The sequence below is a fragment of the Cryptomeria japonica genome, chromosome 10, assembly GCF_030272615.1.
Source record: "Cryptomeria japonica chromosome 10, Sugi_1.0, whole genome shotgun sequence".
Lineage (NCBI taxonomy): Eukaryota > Viridiplantae > Streptophyta > Pinopsida > Cupressales > Cupressaceae > Cryptomeria > Cryptomeria japonica.
The window spans coordinates 892,470,821-892,489,557 of record NC_081414.1 but is presented as its reverse complement, the minus strand read 5'-3'; the positions used below and the strand labels follow the sequence as shown (position 1 = coordinate 892,489,557).

At 36.4% G+C, this 18,737-nt stretch overlaps 1 protein-coding gene across 1 annotated transcript; it reads right to left on the bottom strand.

The window, feature by feature from the left end:
- Positions 1–9,815: 9,815 nt before the first annotated feature.
- On the bottom strand, positions 9,816–10,322 carry LOC131046735 (uncharacterized). Its single transcript, XM_057980528.1, has one exon. It carries the CDS (start codon positions 10,320–10,322, stop codon positions 9,816–9,818), a length of 507 nt encoding a protein of 168 aa, XP_057836511.1.
- Positions 10,323–18,737: the final 8,415 nt, after the last annotated feature.

Sequence of the window (18,737 nt, the reverse complement as noted above, 5' to 3'; positions counted from 1 at the left end):
GCAGCAAACCTTATTGCATAGACCGGTAATAAGGATCTCAAAACTCTGCTTACCACAGTGGAATCTTCCATTTTACCACCTGCACTCTTGATATCTCCAACAACAATTTTGATTCTTATTCCATACTGTTGAATGGTCTCACCTTGAACCCTCCGCATGTCTTCAAACTTCCCTCTAAGGCTTTCTTCCTTAGCTTGTTTTACATGCTCATCACCACCATAGATACTCTCAAGAGTGTCCCATACTTCTTTGGGATTATCTTTATCCTGGACATCAATAAACTCAATGTGAGATAAGCTACTGATTAGGGCTTCCATGACTTGCCCATTCTCCTGTATTTCTCTCTTTTGATCATCAGTGAGAGTACCGGTAGGAATAACAAAAGCATTCTCAACATAGCTCCAGTGTTGAGCACCCATGCTTCTGATGTAAATCTTCATTCTGTCCTTCCATATTTTGAAGTTGTCTCTGTTGAACTTTGGACCTTCCCCCTTCATCATTACAATAGGATCTTTCCCTCAAGCGGTTAAGCTTACAACATAGAGGACCTGGAGGTGAGCTCTGATACCAATTGATAACTCAATGATGAACAATAAGTACCAAACCGGTACTGAGAGGGGGGGGGTGAATCAGCACAGGCACAAATACTTTTCCCAAACCGGTTTGACTGCAAACACTGCAAATGTTTGATAGACAGTAACACTGGTCTGAAACAGAGTGCAACCAGTAAAGCTAAGAATGACTGTGACAAGCATTAACCGATTAATCACTTAGCTTTCCACTCAACTTACTACTACACTTCCATTTCACCTTTATGCATGAATAGGTAATCTATCATCAGAAATAAAATAACAGCTAGCTCAACATGATTTACCTTCAGACACAAATCACTTAAATCATCACATGAAAAATACTACACATGATACACAGATTTTTCACGTGGAAACCCAACTGGGAAAAACCACGGTTGGGATGAATACCCACAAGCTGCTTTTGAACTCTTTAGAAGTCCGCTCTATTAGGAGCCTAGTCTGGTTAAAGACTGTTACAACAAGTTCTGCTAGGAACCGATCCTATCAGAGATCACCTGGTTAAGGGATGGCTAAATACCTGGTTAAGGGTTAAACCCTGTTAGAGGTTACCTTGTTAGAGGATTTCAAGAACTCAATGAGTTTGAGTCACCCTGTTAAAGGATTTACAACAAGCTGATTAAAGCTACCCTGTTAAGGAATTTTCCAACTGTTGAAGTGGTTAAAGATCAATAGGTATTACAATGATCTGATAATAGCACTCAATGCCTAAAGCAGATCCACTTAAGTACCTTCCTTCTGCACACACACTATGTAGGAATCAATCCTCTTATGTCATCTGGTCTAACAAGAATCATGTATATCTGCACTTAGATACGCACAGACCATTTGCCAGCAACCTTAGCATGAAACACAACATCGACCTTATAGGAAACAGATAGGTTGGTAGCATAAACCCTAAACCCTAAACATTTAGGTTAAATAATTCAGGCGGTTCAATCCTGGCCATTGAACACTTTGCATTTGAATGCAACTATCTTGAATAGAACTCGAGACATTCTCCACCGCTCGTTCTCCACCGCTTCATGGAAGCTATAACCCATCACGCATTCTAGATTGTTTACAGGGACTTCACACATTCCCAAGGTAGATAGGATCAATCTCCTTCATGCAAGATCCTTTATGCGCACAAGACTAACATGGCACCATGATCTGATTTTCATTTCAACTCTAACTCATCACACGATATCATCGGTTGAATCACACAGGCTTGGAACACTTCAACCGAAAACCCTTAAGCTAAGACTACCAACCGGTAGTCATACTATGTTAAGTCTTCATAGAGAACATTCCATATGCCGGTTCACATTTCATCATATCGGGTCTCTTAGACAAACAGACCACTTCACCTATTTCTCAATATACCAGTTTATACCACTATACCGGTTCACTTTGCCAACTGTTTAGCTTCAATATACTTGTTCACTTCTTTGCACATATACCGGTTCACCACATTGTACCGGTTCACATTTCAACATATTGCCAGTTCACTCTCCAACATATTGACATCAATGACAACATAATATCATCATGTCAACAGACTCTACACAAATGCCAACACTTGTCACTACCTCATCAACCATCATTCATTTACCATCCACTCTCCCTTATGCTTGTGTCATAAAATTGAATTGATCTCCATGGTCTCTCACACGTCTACTTTCATCATCAAATGGTTATGGATAGTGTGAGGGTGACACACAACTCATCACCGAAAAACAATTAATCAATCCCACCACCACCACCACTTTCATCCTATCACATGTCATCCTTCCACCTCAGCTGCCATCTTGGCAAGGCCATCAATAATACCATTTCCCTCTCTATAAATGTGGCTTATTTTGAAATCTATAAAACTATCTATCATTTGTTTAATTGGTTAGATAGCCACCTTCCCAATTTCCAATTTGGTGTATAATTCTATCGAATTGTGTAGGTGAGAAAATCTGATTTGATATCGTATGAGAGAAGATTCAGATAGATCAATCACCCAACAATGAAGCACCTACAAGAAAGCACACATGCAAAGCTAAATTAAACAAAACACACACGCATTTATTAACAAGGATTTGCCTTCATTGTTCTCCTACCAATCAAGATCTTGTGTTCAAATGATAGTTGCTCTTAGAAGCAGATACACAAGAAGCTATGATGGATGGATATAAAGGATATCAAATTTAATGAAATCAATGAGATGATGAACAAAATGATCAAATGACAAACTATAATGCAAAAGAAAAGATTCAAAAATGAAAGTATGCAAATGATAGAGAGATTTGTTAGGCTTAGAAATGAGGAGGAGCATGATATTTATAGGTATTCTCAGGGTGGATCCATGTTGTAGGATAAATGTGGGATAAAATATTGGATTAGAGATGTTGGTCCCATATGCATTAGGTGAGTGAGATTGATAGGAGTGGGAGATGATAAATAGAAAATGAAGTTAATACCTATGATATTTGGAAAATGGATTAATAATAATATATTAATGGATTTTAATGAATTAATAATATATTATGACTATTATGATATAATGAGGAATAATAGAATAATGAATATTATTGATGAAGAATGAAATAATGAAATAAGAACATTATAAAATATGGATCCATGTAAAAAAAAATTAAGTATAATTAAAAGGACATTTTAATGAAATTTTTTATGTGTCTACAAATTGCATTAACAGTAATCAATGTGTCCCCTTCTAAATGAATCTTCTCAACTCCCAATTCCTTACCCAACTTCAATCCCATTAAGGCCACTCTAAAGTTTTCTACATTTTTCGTGGTCTTCCGTATATGTTTGGATCTCTCAGCTAAAATGTTTCCATCAACATCTTTCACAAAATAGCCTATTTCACTAGACCTAGGCTTGCTTCATGAGGACCCATCAAAATTGACCTTAATCCTTCAAAGCTTAGGTGCTTCCCAATATACATTATCACAAGGGTTTGTTGATTGTTTAATGTTGCTTTCCCCAATAAGGGGGTAACTTTCAATCCTTGAAACACCTTCACCATCTTGTCATCCCAATTCAAGAAATAGTCTATTTTAATGACTTCTTTTTGGCCACATTGTTGACTATCTCAATAATTTTTCTTTCCATTTTTTTTTACCAAACATTCTCTTGGTATAGATTTATCTTGAAATAATATTTGATTCCTTTCCTTCCATAATTCCAAGATGATAGAAGATGGGGTGATTTGCCATAGGCTATCAAAAATGTCTTTCCTAATTTTACCAAGCCATATCTCAAACTAATCCCTCATATTTTGTGAAGGGGGACATTGAAAGCTATGCTTATCCATGAAATACTTCCAGCATGTCTCAGGATACATATGGGTTAGGAGGATATGACTGGCATTTTCTCCTAAACTTCTACAGAGGTAGCATCTTCCAAGCCCAACAATGCCAAGCTTAGCCAACAAATCCTTGGTAAGTGTTCTATTTTGAATTGTTCACCATGAAAAAGCTCCTGATTTAGGTACACACTCTTTCCCCCATATAAGTTTTTTTGGCCATTTTTAATCATCCATAATAGCTTCCTTGATTTTATATCATAGCTTCATCTTATTTTTCCCATCCATAGAAGCACACCACCAAATTACATCTTCCTCCTCTAAGAATTCAAAACTTCTCTCTTCTAGGATCTTGGATAGAACTGTATGCTGAAAAGTGTGGAATCTTCAAAACAAGACACAAACAACTCAAGCACACCAATGAAACATTATGTTAGAGATAAATGAAACATAAAACATAAGTAAATGAAACAAAATCTCTAAGGACGTCTCACTATTCTCTATCTCCAAGGATCCTTCAAATCAAGGTGGCTCTCAGCTTGGAAGAGAACTTGATCTCTAGGATGACTACCTAAAGAACGAGGGATATATGATAAAAGATATAAATGCAAGTGCAAATAAGATCTTAGCATGACATGGATATGAAAAGCTATGATATGGTGCAAGATGATGAGTTAAAAAATGCTAGTATGATATGCTATCCTAACACGATAATGCTATGGCAATACTCAGTTATGATAAAGAAACTAACATGCTATGATAATACTATTATACTATGTGTAGTCACATAAATCTGTCCACTTAATTAAATGAATACTTAGTATTTATTTGATTATTTAACCATCAATTAATAATTAATTAAATTAATATTTAATTAATTCATCTTAACCCTATTCTCCTATTAATTAAATAAATTATTCAATTTATTTGATTTAATTCACTTAACCAAATTCAGACCATTAATTAAATAAATAAATCATATTTATTTAATTAAATCTTCTCTCACATTTAAATAAATTAATATTTATTTAAATCCCCCAAAATCCCACCTCTCACATTTAAATAAATTAACATTTATTTAAATCACCTTTATCCTCTACCCACTTGCATTTTCCTACAAATGCAAGTTGCACAATTATTTTAAATAAATAATTTATTTAAATCACCTTTATCCTCCACCCACTTGTATTTTCCTACAAAAGCAAGTTGCACAATTATTTTAAATAAATAAATTATTTAAATCACCTTTATCCTCCACCCACTTGTATTTTCCTACAAAAGCAAGTTGCACAACTATTTTAAATAAATAATTTATTTAAAATCCTATTTATCCTCACCCACTTGAAACCTTTAATGGTTTCCCTTAAAGTATTCAAATTTGATGGCTTTAAAGTCTTCAAACTTGATGGCTTCCTTCTATAGTCTTCTTAAGACTTTAATGGTTTTCCTTAAAGTCTTCAAGCCTTTAATGGTTCCCCTCAAAGTCTTCAAGCATTTTAATGCTTTATCTTCCTTTTTCTCATTTAAATAAATTAATATTTATTTGAATATTTATCCAAATACAACTTGCACACATTTATTGAAATAAATGAATTTTTATTTTAATAAAATCCTATTTTCCCTCACCCACCAAATCCACTTGCAAAATCTAATCCCCTTCTAGATTCTTCTAACCCCTTCCTAATTAACTTAATCCATCCCCTAATTATTGTCACATTCCTAAGCAAAATGGAGTCACTTCTCAAAGCCTAAAAGTCTTTGGTAACCATTAAAGGCTTTCAACCTTCAACCACTAAATGTCTCAAAGTCTTGGATAACCTTTGAAAGCTTCCAACCTTCAACCACTAAATGGCTCAAAGTCTTGGATAACCTTTGAAAGCTTTCAACCTTCAACCACTTAATCCTCAAAGTCTCCAATAACCATTAATGGTTAATTCAACCCTCCCACATGGTTAAAACATTTGTTTTGACTCAACCTCTACCCAACCCAAAGGTCTCATCAGGCCATTAATGCTTTGACCATGATTATCTCTTAAACATTTGCACAAAGGTTTATCCTTGGATTAACTCTTAATCCAATGGGTAATCTTAATTTAGACTTGACCCTTACCTTCTAGATAACCATGAGGTCTTCTCAGGCCTTTAATGCCTCCAACCTCTTCTCTCAACCCAATCCTATGTTGACACTTGTCACCATTTTATTGGTGCCAATTGTGCACATGGATCCCCAACTTTCAAACTTGGCCCTTGATTAAACCATTCAATCTTAACCCTTCATTTCCCCATTTCTTCTATAAATAGAACCCTTCTCCTCAAGCAAAAGAGGAAGCATTTAGAGTATTGTTGTTATACTGGCATTAGCATAGAGCTTTTTCATAGCATCACTATCTACTCTTGCATAGTATTTGCTTATCATATTCAACCATCTTGAATCTCCATATGGCATCCATGGCTAGTGCTAAAAGCTGAGAGCTACACTCATTTGGGACTTGGAGAGGAGAGAAACAAGGGAGAAGCATCAAAAGGCATCATGGAAGCATCTTAGGGAGGCTCTTCTCCTTTCTTTTATTTTGTTAAACTTCTTTCATGCTTTTTGAAATCTCTCTTGATATGTTTGGAATGGTTTTTAGTTCTTTGTTTTGTTTTTATGGTTGAAACTAACTTATTAACATTGAACTTTGTTGTTGCCTTGTCCCCATTTCCATGACATCACTATGCTAACATGCTATGTTAACATGATATGCTATGCTAAAATGATAATTCTAATACTAGAATGCTCCTAAATGCTTAAGCTTGAAAAGAGAGGCAAATGAGATTCCTTGATAACCTGCACACAAGAAAATAGCATAACCTGGGTGTAAAAACCTGAGATGATGATAATGAAGGAAATGAGATCTATTTATAAAAGAAATGGGGAGTTGGATAATTAAGATTGAATGATATTAATAAGGGCTAGGATTGAATAATCTTCAATCCATGTGACACTTTCAACCCAATCCCATCTTGGCAAGTGTCACCATGAGGAGGCTTGAGAGGAGAGATAAGGAGCATTAAATGCTTGAGGGGACATGATGGTTACCCTAGGGGGTTGGGTTAGGGTTAGGTTAATGGATATTATTTTTATCCAAGGGATAAATGAATGTGCAAGGGTTAAATGGTTACCTTAGTCAAATAAATAAATTCTTTGAAGAGACCCATGAGTTAAAAGGATGGTTAAGTTAGAGGAAAGTCTCTAACCAAAGGTCAAAGGTGAGTTAACCATAAATGATTATGTAAGAGCCTTTAATGGTTCAGAAGACTTTAGAGGTTTTTGAGAAGCGAATTCCTTTTTGTTGTTCACCAAAAGTGATAACCCAAGAACACCTGCAATCCTTCTATGAAATGGCCAATTTCAGTCTACAAAACACATCAGGGCTTGGACAACATAACATAGGACCCTAATTGATCCTCCTGCACTTCAGGTTCTGCTAGGCCTAGGGGGGGACACCCTTTGATGCTTTGAATATAACAATTACGAACACACAACTGCATCAAATATAAGCAGATAGATCATTTCACAAGCTCAATAGGTTAGGAAACACTACAGATTGGCTAGATCTGTACAAACAATAAGATGAAATAGAGCTTGGAAAGAATGGAACACAAACCCCTAAACATAAAGGGAAATAGATTTATCTTTTAAAATGTATATCTGAAACCATCCCCAAATCTGTTAAAGACCAGTGCCTTGTTCATTGGGCAGCAGAGTCACACACAAAACTACAAATATAAATCATAGATGTAAGTTTGTTTTCCTTAAACAAGATACTCATGCATCAATACCTTATATTAATGCACTATTTGATTCATTCACAAATTTATTAGATTTGGATACATATTTCATCATTTATGACTGACTACAGAATTTGAAACCTTCACTGAAGGATACCTATAAATAGCCACAACAATCTCCTTGAAATTGACAAATTTCATCCTCCTTGAGGATTCAATTTATGATACTAAAGTACATACCTAGAGACAATACTGTGTGGAATTTACTCATGCCTGACACAAGTAAGACCTACAACTAAAACCACATTTACAACACCGCACTGCAACCTCTATACCCTAGAACAAACCATAGAGCTTTACACATCTGGGTCAAGAAATTTCAGAAAATGGAAGCCATGAAAACTGGAGCCTTCTCACAGAATTCTGGAACCATTACAATGAGAAGAAAATTGGAATAAGAAAGAAGAGGGAACAAATTAGGTTTCATCAAAACAAGCCAAGTGTCCCCTTTCTCCAACTGAATTTTACTCCCATGGAAACTGCTCCCAAAATATCTGATCTTTGTCAAAATTGACTACATAATTGGATTCCTCACTCTGAGAGCTTTCCAGAAACATATAATACTTCATATTTTGTCCAAAAATAGAGCCCTGGGCTAATTAATCCTTCAAATGTGCACAATCATTTAAATTTTTGAATTTTCAATATAGTTTCAACTATATAATAATCTGCATTTAACTTTGATTTTTGCTTTGATTGTGCCCTGACGCCTTGCCACGTGGTGGCCTCCGATTGGTTGGCAGGGTCTACTGGGCACCACCTGGCATGACACCTCATCACCGCCATGTGTCTGCTTTGTCACTGCCACTTGTCTTTCTACTTGTACGCCACGTGCGCGCCACATCACCGCCACTGGGATGGAACCCGCCTGCTGGAGCTCTGACTGGACCTGCCACTTGAGCGTCACTTGGCTTTCGCTATTTTGCAGACGGTAACCGGCGTGCAACTTCGCCTCACGAAACCACGCACATTGTCAATCATCTCGGACTTGCACGATCTTTAACTCTTGCATTTTCGCCCTGCGCTTTTCGCCATTTCGCAGCCCTTATCCTTCGTGCATCTCGCCTTCGCGAAGTCACGTCGACTGTCGATCCTTTCCAAACCTGCTCGTTGGTTAAGTCGGCCTTTCTCTGCAAAATTTTGCCCATTTGCCTTGGGAAGCGTGCCTGCATGGGGTCCACATGTCGCCATCTGTCACCTCCTCCAGTGGCCTTGGGATCCACACCCATGCGCATGGGGTCCACTTGGGTGCCCAATGGGCACCGTCCGTCAAAAGCCTTGATGGCTTTGACACTAGAGTATGGTGGAGTTTTGCTTATAAACATCGAGAGACCCCATTGCCCAATGAATGTGGGATAAAAGACTTTGCCCTGGAACGCATTTTCTCAAGTTTTTTAATGGCGTTTTCTTCTGAGACTTGAATACACCTTCCTCACGTGATAGCCTGGATCTTTGGCATTTACCTTGCAGAATGCACTTTACATTGGGAGGTTTTGAAGCGCCTTGGAGGTTCTCATGCACACCACGTGAACTGCTGTTTGTTTCATATTCCATGTAGAGGGAGAACAAGGAGAGACCCCACAGGATGAAGAAATCGATTTACATAAGAGAAGTTAAATCGTGGCCCATGCCAAACGTGGGAGGAGGGATTGATTTCAAATGTTTGCATTTAATTCAGGAATTTCAACGCTGCCCTCTTCATCATTCACGCAGAAGGAAAAGATGATGATGGCAATGCAATTGGCACTATGCCTGCTAAATGTAGTTTGCTGAAGGTCTTTATTAAACAACAAATGCCTTCCCAACTGTTACACAGAGTGACATTTTGACTTGGCAACGTGCATTCTGAAAATTGCCATGCCTTTTCAACAGATCTGCCAGAACACAGGGTAGCACTCTAAAATGTAGAATTAAAGAGTTCGCAATGATTACCACTATAACATGGATAAAGTGAAAGTGACTCTTGTCAATGCTATAGGCCCTAGACTTTTCAAACGTCTCTTTGCTCACCACTCCTTGTATTTGGCTGCAATAGGTCATAACTATGTGGCAATGGAGTTGTAAAGGCCATTATAGATGGAAGATGATGAAAGACACTAGCCATAAACTCTGTTCTTGCCATCCTTCCATAAACTTAAATGTACATGGCAACCAGAACCAATATCCATCGGGAAGTACTTGGGAAGGAAAGTTGCACGTAGAGACTTTTTGGTTGCTATTGCCCTTACAGATTCTCGTAGGAAGACTAAATTGTCAGCAACACATACACAAGACGGATACCCTAATGCTACTTCAAATTGACCATCTCCTGCCTCTGCGTGCAACTGCTCTACAAAATAATGCATGCTTTGAAGAGCTTTAAGAACTTCTAACAGAACAAGTGATGCACCATCAAAGGCTGCAACTGAGCAGTACGATGTGGAATCAATTGCAATCCAATTGTTGTTATCTTCCCTTCTTAGAAGATAAAACTCACTCTCAAAACCAGTACTTACAACCAAACCAAATTCTTCTTCCAATTTAGTTGCAATTCTTCTCAAAGTTGTCCTTGGACAATAGTCCCAAGGTTGGCCGGGTGTTGAATGCATATCAACCAATACCATTTTCTCTTATTCGAACCAGGGGATACAACATAGTGTTGATATATCAGGCATTAGTCGGATCTCACCCACAGCAGTCAGATGGGAACCTTGAGCAGGGCTATATGTAAACGAAGTCATTTACTAAGAACAATTTTGCTGTAAAAATAATGCACGGGCCTGAGCCAGGTCGGGCCCCAAAGTGGGCTCGACTAATTTTTTTTTTGTTTTCATGCAACTGACCTCTGAAATGCTTCAGGAACCTCACACACACCTCTGGAAATGATCGACATCATTTTCGGATCATCAGACTGAATTTTGCAACCTTCAGGCAATTACGCCACATTTTTGCATTTAATCGCGAAGACGTAATTTTCAAGTCGGTCAAAACATCTTTCTGGACCTTGTCATCTGACAGGCGTGTACTCTGAAATATAAGGATGAACTCTACCAAATGGTTTCTCAAAATGAGTCTCGAGTGAAGAGATATTAATCGGCGAAAATGGCCAACTGGCTTTGTCGACACTGCGGACCTGATGAAGTCAATGTTCTGGCAACACATGATGCCTTTCTCAAAAATATCAAACGACCTCCGTAAGTCCTCAAATTTGAAACACAAGTACCTTGAAGTACATACTAAATCTTTGAATTCTTAGTTTGACCAAAAGCCTAACTGGATGTAAATGGCGCACTCATAAAAACAACTATTTTAACTGATATAGCACTGAAAGTACGGATAACTGAAAATGATGGCTAAATGAACCCTTTTTAAAACCGACCAAACGGATTGGCAGAGGCTTGAAATTTGAAACATAGCTCATTATTTATACCAACAATAGCCCAGAAGAAACATTCTGGCATAACACTTAGTGAGGCAAATTTTACACTTGTGCGAAACAAGGCTTCGACTAGCTGTCGAAACAGGGACTCGCCAAAACATAGAAACTGCAAATGGATTAATCTTCAAAAATTGAGCAGATGGATTCATTAAGACTTGAAACTTTGCAAGCTGACTCACATTTATGTATACAATTTAATCCATTTTGAATTTCTTCATGACAATCAATAGGGCAAAAGATGTAATAGCTCAAAGTAGGCTACTCAATAAAATATGCATTTGTGCCTAAAATGCACTTTCAGCTCACCCCTCGAAATGGGCACCTAGTAAACTTATCCAAATTTAATTCTGAAAGTTTCACATCATTGAATAGGCCAAATGAAAGGTGTAGGACATGAATCCCGAGCCTTACCCTCTAAAAATCAACTGGCTCCATTTTGCCCTCTCTCTAACTAGGCCATTCAAACTGACTCATTTGGAAATGCAAAGAAAAAATTTGAAGTGGGCCTCAAAACTTGACTCAATTTTAATGAGTCCCAACACTTTTATTTAGGAATGTGACAATGATTAGGATAGGATTAGGCTAAATTGGAAGTGATTAGAAGAATCTAGAAGGGGTTTAGGCATGCAAGTGGATTTTGTAGGAGAATGCAAGTGGGAGGAATTTTGAGATTTTCAATTAAAATAAAATTATTTATTCGAATTGAATGGTGCAATTTGCATTTGGATAGATATTTAAATAAATATTAATTTATTTAAATGTGAATATGAATTTTGGATTTTATTTAAATAAATCTTAATTTATTTAAATGATAAAAAGGGGGATAAAGCATTAAATGCTTGAAGACTTTGAGGGAAACCATTAAAGGCTTAAGAAGACTCTAGAAAGAAGCCATTAAAGGTTTGAAGACTTTAAGGGAAGCCATTAAGTCTAAAGACTTTAAGGGAAACCATTAAAGGCTTGAGAAGACTCTTAGAAGGAAGCCATTAAAGGTTTCAACTAGGTGACGATAAATAAGATTTTAAATAAATAATTTATTTATTTAAAATAGTGGTGCAACTTGCATTTGTAGGAAAATGCATGTAGGTGGAGGATAAAGATGATTTAAATAAATGTTAATTTATTTAAATGTGAAAGATGAGATTTTGGGGGATTTAAATAAATATGAATTCATTTAAATGCGAGAGAAGATTAATTAAACAAATATGATTTATTTATTTAATTAATGGTTTGAATTTGGTTAAGTGAATTAAATCAAATAAATTGAATAATTTATTTAATTAATAGGAGAAGAGGGTTGAGATGAATTAATTAAATATTAATTTAATTAATAATTGAAAAAGGATGAAAGATTAATTAAATGTGAATTTAATTAATAGTTGGATGAATGGTAATTAAACAAATATAAAATTCATTTAATTAGGTGGACAGAAATAGGTGTCTACAAGAACAACCTTTTGGTCTTGGGCCACATTCAAATCATTCAAACTCTTCCACGTTCAGTTCGGGAATCCATTGATCACCACAACTTCTTTATAATTACATATTTTCTTCCCACATAACCTACTTATTTCCCTTCTAATGTCCTCCAAGTTGTGGTTGTTTATCAAAGCTAGATAACCCTCCCATGAATCCTCTCGAAAGGATGCTTTACTGCCATTCTTGACTTCCCAAGTGATGTGTTTGGTGATTACTCTTTAAATTCTAATAAATAGTTCCAAATTGTTGACCCCCTCAGCGAGTTAAGGGTGTTGAGAATTTGTATTCGTTTGTTAGAGTCTAAATACTTTTTTTCTGAGAATATGTACCCACTTTTGATTTGCTTTGGTATACATGCTCCATACCATATTGGCCCCCATTGCTAAATTCATAACTCTCTACTGCTTTAATCCTACTCCACTAGCTACATGTGGTCTACAATTTTTCTCCCATGAAATCAAAGGGACTTTTTGTGTCTCCTCCTGCCCATTCCAAAAAAAAAGTCTCATGATTTTAATCAGAATTGAACCTCAACCACCCTAACCAACTTAATACAGGACATTAAATAGATTGGTATTGCTGATCGAACCACTTTTAACATGAGGATTCGTCCTATAGAGCTAAGCCACTTACTTTTGGATATATCCATTTTCTTCTTGCAACTATTGATTAGTGTTTCCCAATAAAATTTTTATTTATTGATACCAACAATTAAAGGCACCCCCAGAAATCTGTTAATCTTAGAGGATTCAATTAATACTAAGAGGGTGGGTGAATCAGTATTAACAAAAATTTCAAACTTAAAACTTTAACTTATAAAACTTCACAAAATCAATCATGAACTAGTAATAAATTCTTTACCATTACCGGTAATCATTGATAACCAACTGTTAAACCGATTTATCAAAAGTACTCATTAAGTGTTCATCAACATGCATAAACTAAAAGTAAAACATAACAACACATAAAAACATTCACCATATGAACACCATGTTTTTTACGTGGAAACCCAAATAGGGAAAAACCACGGTGGGAATTGATACCCACAAAAATTGCGCACTCTTTCAGAATGCACCCTCTTAGGAGCCTAGCCCAGTTAGAAGCTTACAAAGATGCCCTATTAGGAGCATACCCTGTTAGGAGTCACCCGGTTAAGGGAATTAGATGATGAGCCCTGTTAAGAGCTTTGACCTGTTAGGATCAACCTCACAAGAGGATTTAACACTCAGATGTTGAGCTACTCGGTTAAGGGATTTACAGTATAAGGCCTATTAGGACCTACCCGATTAAGGGATTTTGACTACTGCAATTGTTAGAGAACAACAATGAATGATCTGGGTATAACACTTAATTGCTTTCTTGATCATATCCAATTCTTGCTCCAAATATTCTACACTCTTGTAGATCTCATACTCTTGTTCGGCTTCACACTCTTCTCAAAACCACCAACACAACAAACAACAACTATACCGACATAAATAACCTTTACAACTTAGTCGGTTACAAAACCCTAAGACTTACAACATAGATCATCACAGATCTTTATAAATCAATACAGATCATCATTGATCATCATATGGATCATTACAATCAATTACAAATCAATTAAAATCATTGAATGATCACTGCATCTCGATCTGATACAAAGTCAAACCCTTAGAACACTTGGCTAAGCACTTTGCATATTCCTAAGAAATTTGCTCTTCAAACACGCCAAAACATCTTTCAAACACTTCACGTGGTTTATGCCACATCATCACCAACATTTGAACTTGATGTAGATCACCACCAAACCAAAAATAATTACCGGTTAAGAGAATTCTTTACCGGTCCTTTAACCCTTGTTAAACCCTAGCAAAAATACAACATAAATCATAAACATGACCTCCGATCATCAAAACATGATGCGGTTCTGGCCAGATAAATATTACAACGATACAAGCTCACATTCCAAACCACAACACTTCAATCATCACCAATCGCTAGATCTAATCAAAACATTTCCTCGTTTACCGGTTAAGGTCTTAATTCCGAGTTCACTGTCCTTCACCGGTAAGCTCTTTCTAGTAGACCAAAAAGACTTAGATAAAAAAATACAACATAGTAAACATCAGTTGCCATCAATGACAACACAAATAACTGATCAAAGTTATCCAATCATGCAATATCAATCTCTTCATCACAATGTCATCACAAACAGTCCTTTACTAGTTCAGTCATTATTCTTCATCTGCGCATCAGGTATTCCAATCATGCCAATAGAATCTTCTCGGGAAATTGGCAATCCTCAACTCCAGAATATTGTTAGGCCCAATATGGAAAGCTAATGTACTGAGAGGGGAGGGGTGAATCAGTACTCCAAAACTTTTCTTGAATAATAACTTTACTGTTATGCATAAACAGAATAGTGTAGTAACATAAAATAAAGTTAAAACAAATAGATAACAATCATACATGATTCACTTCATAACACATATATTTTGGTTACGCAGAAACTCTTGGTTAGAGAGAAAAACTACGGTGGGGATGGCACCCACAACTTCACTACTGCAATAATAAAGAGTGCTCGGTTAGAGCTACATATTAGCTATTTCTGATAGCTTACCCTATTAGGAGTAACAAGATCTATTAGATCTACCTTGCTAAAGGATTTTACAACATTTAATCTAAATGTTGCACCTGGTTAGAGGCTTTACAATTTATAGACTTGATTAGAGTCTTTTACCCTGTTAAAGGTTTCTCTTTCAACTTCACAATATTACAATAAAATCAGTACAAATATCTGCAACTTTACATCTGAAATGTTATAGCAGATTCTATGTGCTCAGAATAGATTACCTTGCTTATAGCATACCTCGGTAACCCATATAGTAACTCGGTAAACCCTTCTGTTTACTCTGTTCTTCGATTGTTCTCTGAAAACCTTCTCGGTGACCTCTGTGTCTCTGTAACAGTCTTCTTACACTCATGCACACACCTTTAACTCATGCTGTATAAATAGATCTCTTAAGACGGTGATCCAATTCATTGCTTCGATCTTACAAACATGATTCCTCGAATGAATAACTATCCAAAATATTTCATTGGTTAAATTGATCTCGAAATCATACACAATCTTCTAGTGCAATTTCCAATGTGATAACGGTTAGATGTGCCTCGATCTTGTAACACGTTTTCATATGCATGTCTAGGTTCAATGAATCTGGTAACACGTTTCACGCGGTGTATATCAACTCAGTGTGTCATCTTTGCTGCTTGGTAGACATAAAAAGATACTCGGTAGATAGCTTGGTGTATACTGCATTCTGTGATTTCTTTCCTTTGTAACTGACTAGACTGTGCATACTGACTTCTCTGTGTATACCGACTGCATGATTCGGTAGTGTTAACCGACAAGAGTATATAGTATGACTTTGAATATAAAAACTAATGGCAACTTGATAAGTAGTAACAAATATAAACAACCTCCCTTTGTAGACTTGGTCGGACATTCAAGAAAAAGACTTTTGCTTTCCTCCAATTGACGCTCTACCTTTAGGCTTTACCATAGTCATCCATTGCCTTTTTGATGTTTCTAGGCTCAATCCTGAAAGATTTTCCAAATAAAATATTATCATCCGTAAATTGTTGGTGGGTGACAAAATCTATATCGGGTGCCACTTTAATGCCTTTCCACTTGCCCTCCCTCCTAACAAAGGAGATATATCTCCCTAATGATTCTCCCATTATAATGAAAAGAAAAGGGGACAAGGGGTCCCCTTGTCTAATGCTTCAAGTTGAATAAAAAAACACCAGTGCCACCCCATTCACTAGAGAAAAAAACTTTGGAGTGCCAATACAATTGCTCATCCATTCAATCCATTTGCCTTCAAAACCAAACCTTCTTAAAATAGATAGCATAAATTATCTATCCACAAGGTCATATGCCTTAAGTATATCCAACCTGATCACCATACTAGGGGTCCTTGTTTTCCTAGTTGTATGGATAGATTCACGAGCCACAAGTATGCCTTTCACTATAGACCTTAAAGGTGAAAAACCACTTTGTTCTTCCAAAATAAATTTATGCAAAACTTTCTTTAATCTATTAGCAATCACTTTTGTTGTCACTTTGTAGATAGTATTACATAATGAAATGGGTTGGTAGTCATTAATATTCACAACATCTTTCTTGTTTGGAATCAATCCTAGGAAGGTATGATTTAGCACTCCCAACATAGAAATTTTCTTCATGGATTTCTCTGCAGCAGTATGCACATCATCTCTAATAATATCCCAAAATTACTAATAAAATTTGGTTGGGAATCCATCTAGGCCAGGAGCTTTGTTTGTATCTGGTTGAAAAGTGGCATTATGAACCTCTTCCTTGGTTATTCTTCTATATAATTTTGCATTATCATCTTCACCAATATTGTTAAAATCTTATCCAACACATCTTCCCTAATTCGATCATGGACTAGGGTATCTTGGTTAGAATTATTTGGAAATAGCTCACTACATCTTGATTGACTTCTTCAATCAGTTGTGTCATGGATCCATCGTCTCTCCTTATCTCCACCATTATGTTCCTACATCTATTATCAATTGTTGTTTTATGAAAAAATGTAGTGTTTATATCTCCTTTGAGCCATGTTTCTCTTGATTTTTGATGCCAATGACACTTCTCATGAGTCGATATCTCACTTATTTTCTAATTCAACCCTTTCTCTAGTTCATATTCTACCAACTCCATCCCATTCTCAATAATAAATTTATTTAAAGTCTCCAGGTCCCCTATCATCCTTTCCTTTTCTACAAAAATGTTTTAAAATGATTCTTGTTCCATTCCTTGAGTCTGCTTTTGACACGAGCAAGCTTCTTACTGTATAAGTATAGTTTTGATTGATTAACCAACCCTTATCTCCATCCATCAATTACGTACCAACTCCTTCAAAGATGGATCCCTCAACCATATATTTTCAAATCTGAAAGGACAACCTCCTTTGGGATCCTTTGGTTTGATCTTCAAAAGAATAAGGAAGTGATCTAAGCCGGTATATGGAAGAATATCAATCTCATAGGTGAATAGATCATTGTTCCACTCTCCAAAGAGAAAGAAATGGTCTAGTTTTTCTACAATACTTGTGTAATCGTTCCTATGTCCATTAAGTTGTTGATATCAACAAAGGCTTGGAAATCAAGTTACACTCTTGTAATGGTTTGCAACCCCCCTTGTTTTTTCTAAATTGTCTAAAGTAGCATTGAAATCTCCCCCAATCACCCCAAATTCATCATTCATTTATGCCAACTAGTGAGTAATTTCATCCCATATCCCTCTTTTGGTAATAGTGGAATAGGCCCATAGACATTGATGATCAAGATACTTAATTTCCTACACAAATACCTACACCTAGCAGAGATCCAATTGGGACATTCAATAATCAGATAACAAACAATATTCAGAGGGTTCCATATCATACCCAAGCCACCTGAAGCACCAATTGATTCTACAAAAGACCCTCCCACTAACGCCAAGCTTTCATTCTAAATTAGTATTCTTCTTTGATCCATCTCGTTTCTTGCAAGAAAATGACATCTTCTTTGCTTTGTTCTAGTTGTTGCTTAATAAGGCACCATTTGCTAGGGCATTGATGCCCTTGACATCCTAGGTTAGAAGCATCATTGATCCTCGGGAAGGATGACCTTCTTCCTGTTTCTTAGTTTCATTTAACCTTTTTCCTTAGCAACCATTTCTAATTTGGCCTTATTGGATTTTGTTCCTCTTTTTTGCTTAGTTTACATATTGGGCTTAATCAACTTGGATTGAGTCTTCTTTATCCCCCTCTCAACCATAACGTCTATTTGATCATGCTCATAATATTCTTCTATATTAGAGTCATCCTCCAAGTTATCTTCGTATTTTGGAACATTCTCTTACTTCTCCTCTTCATCAGGCTCAACTAATGAATTAATGGCAATGTTCAAAATGGGAGATTCCTCTTCCATAATCAAGATAGGATTGACCTCCAGTGCATTGCTATTCATTTCCTTCTTCTCATCCTCTGAGTGTGGAGACTCTACCATGATAGTCATTTGTTGATTTGGGATTTCTGCCTCTTCCCAGTTTAGATTCACTTCCAAA

Excerpts from the sequence above, each read along its gene's own strand:
- LOC131046735 (XM_057980528.1), bottom strand. The coding sequence starts at position 10,322 with ATGGTATTGGTTGATATGCATTCAACACCCGGCCAACCTTGGGACTAT.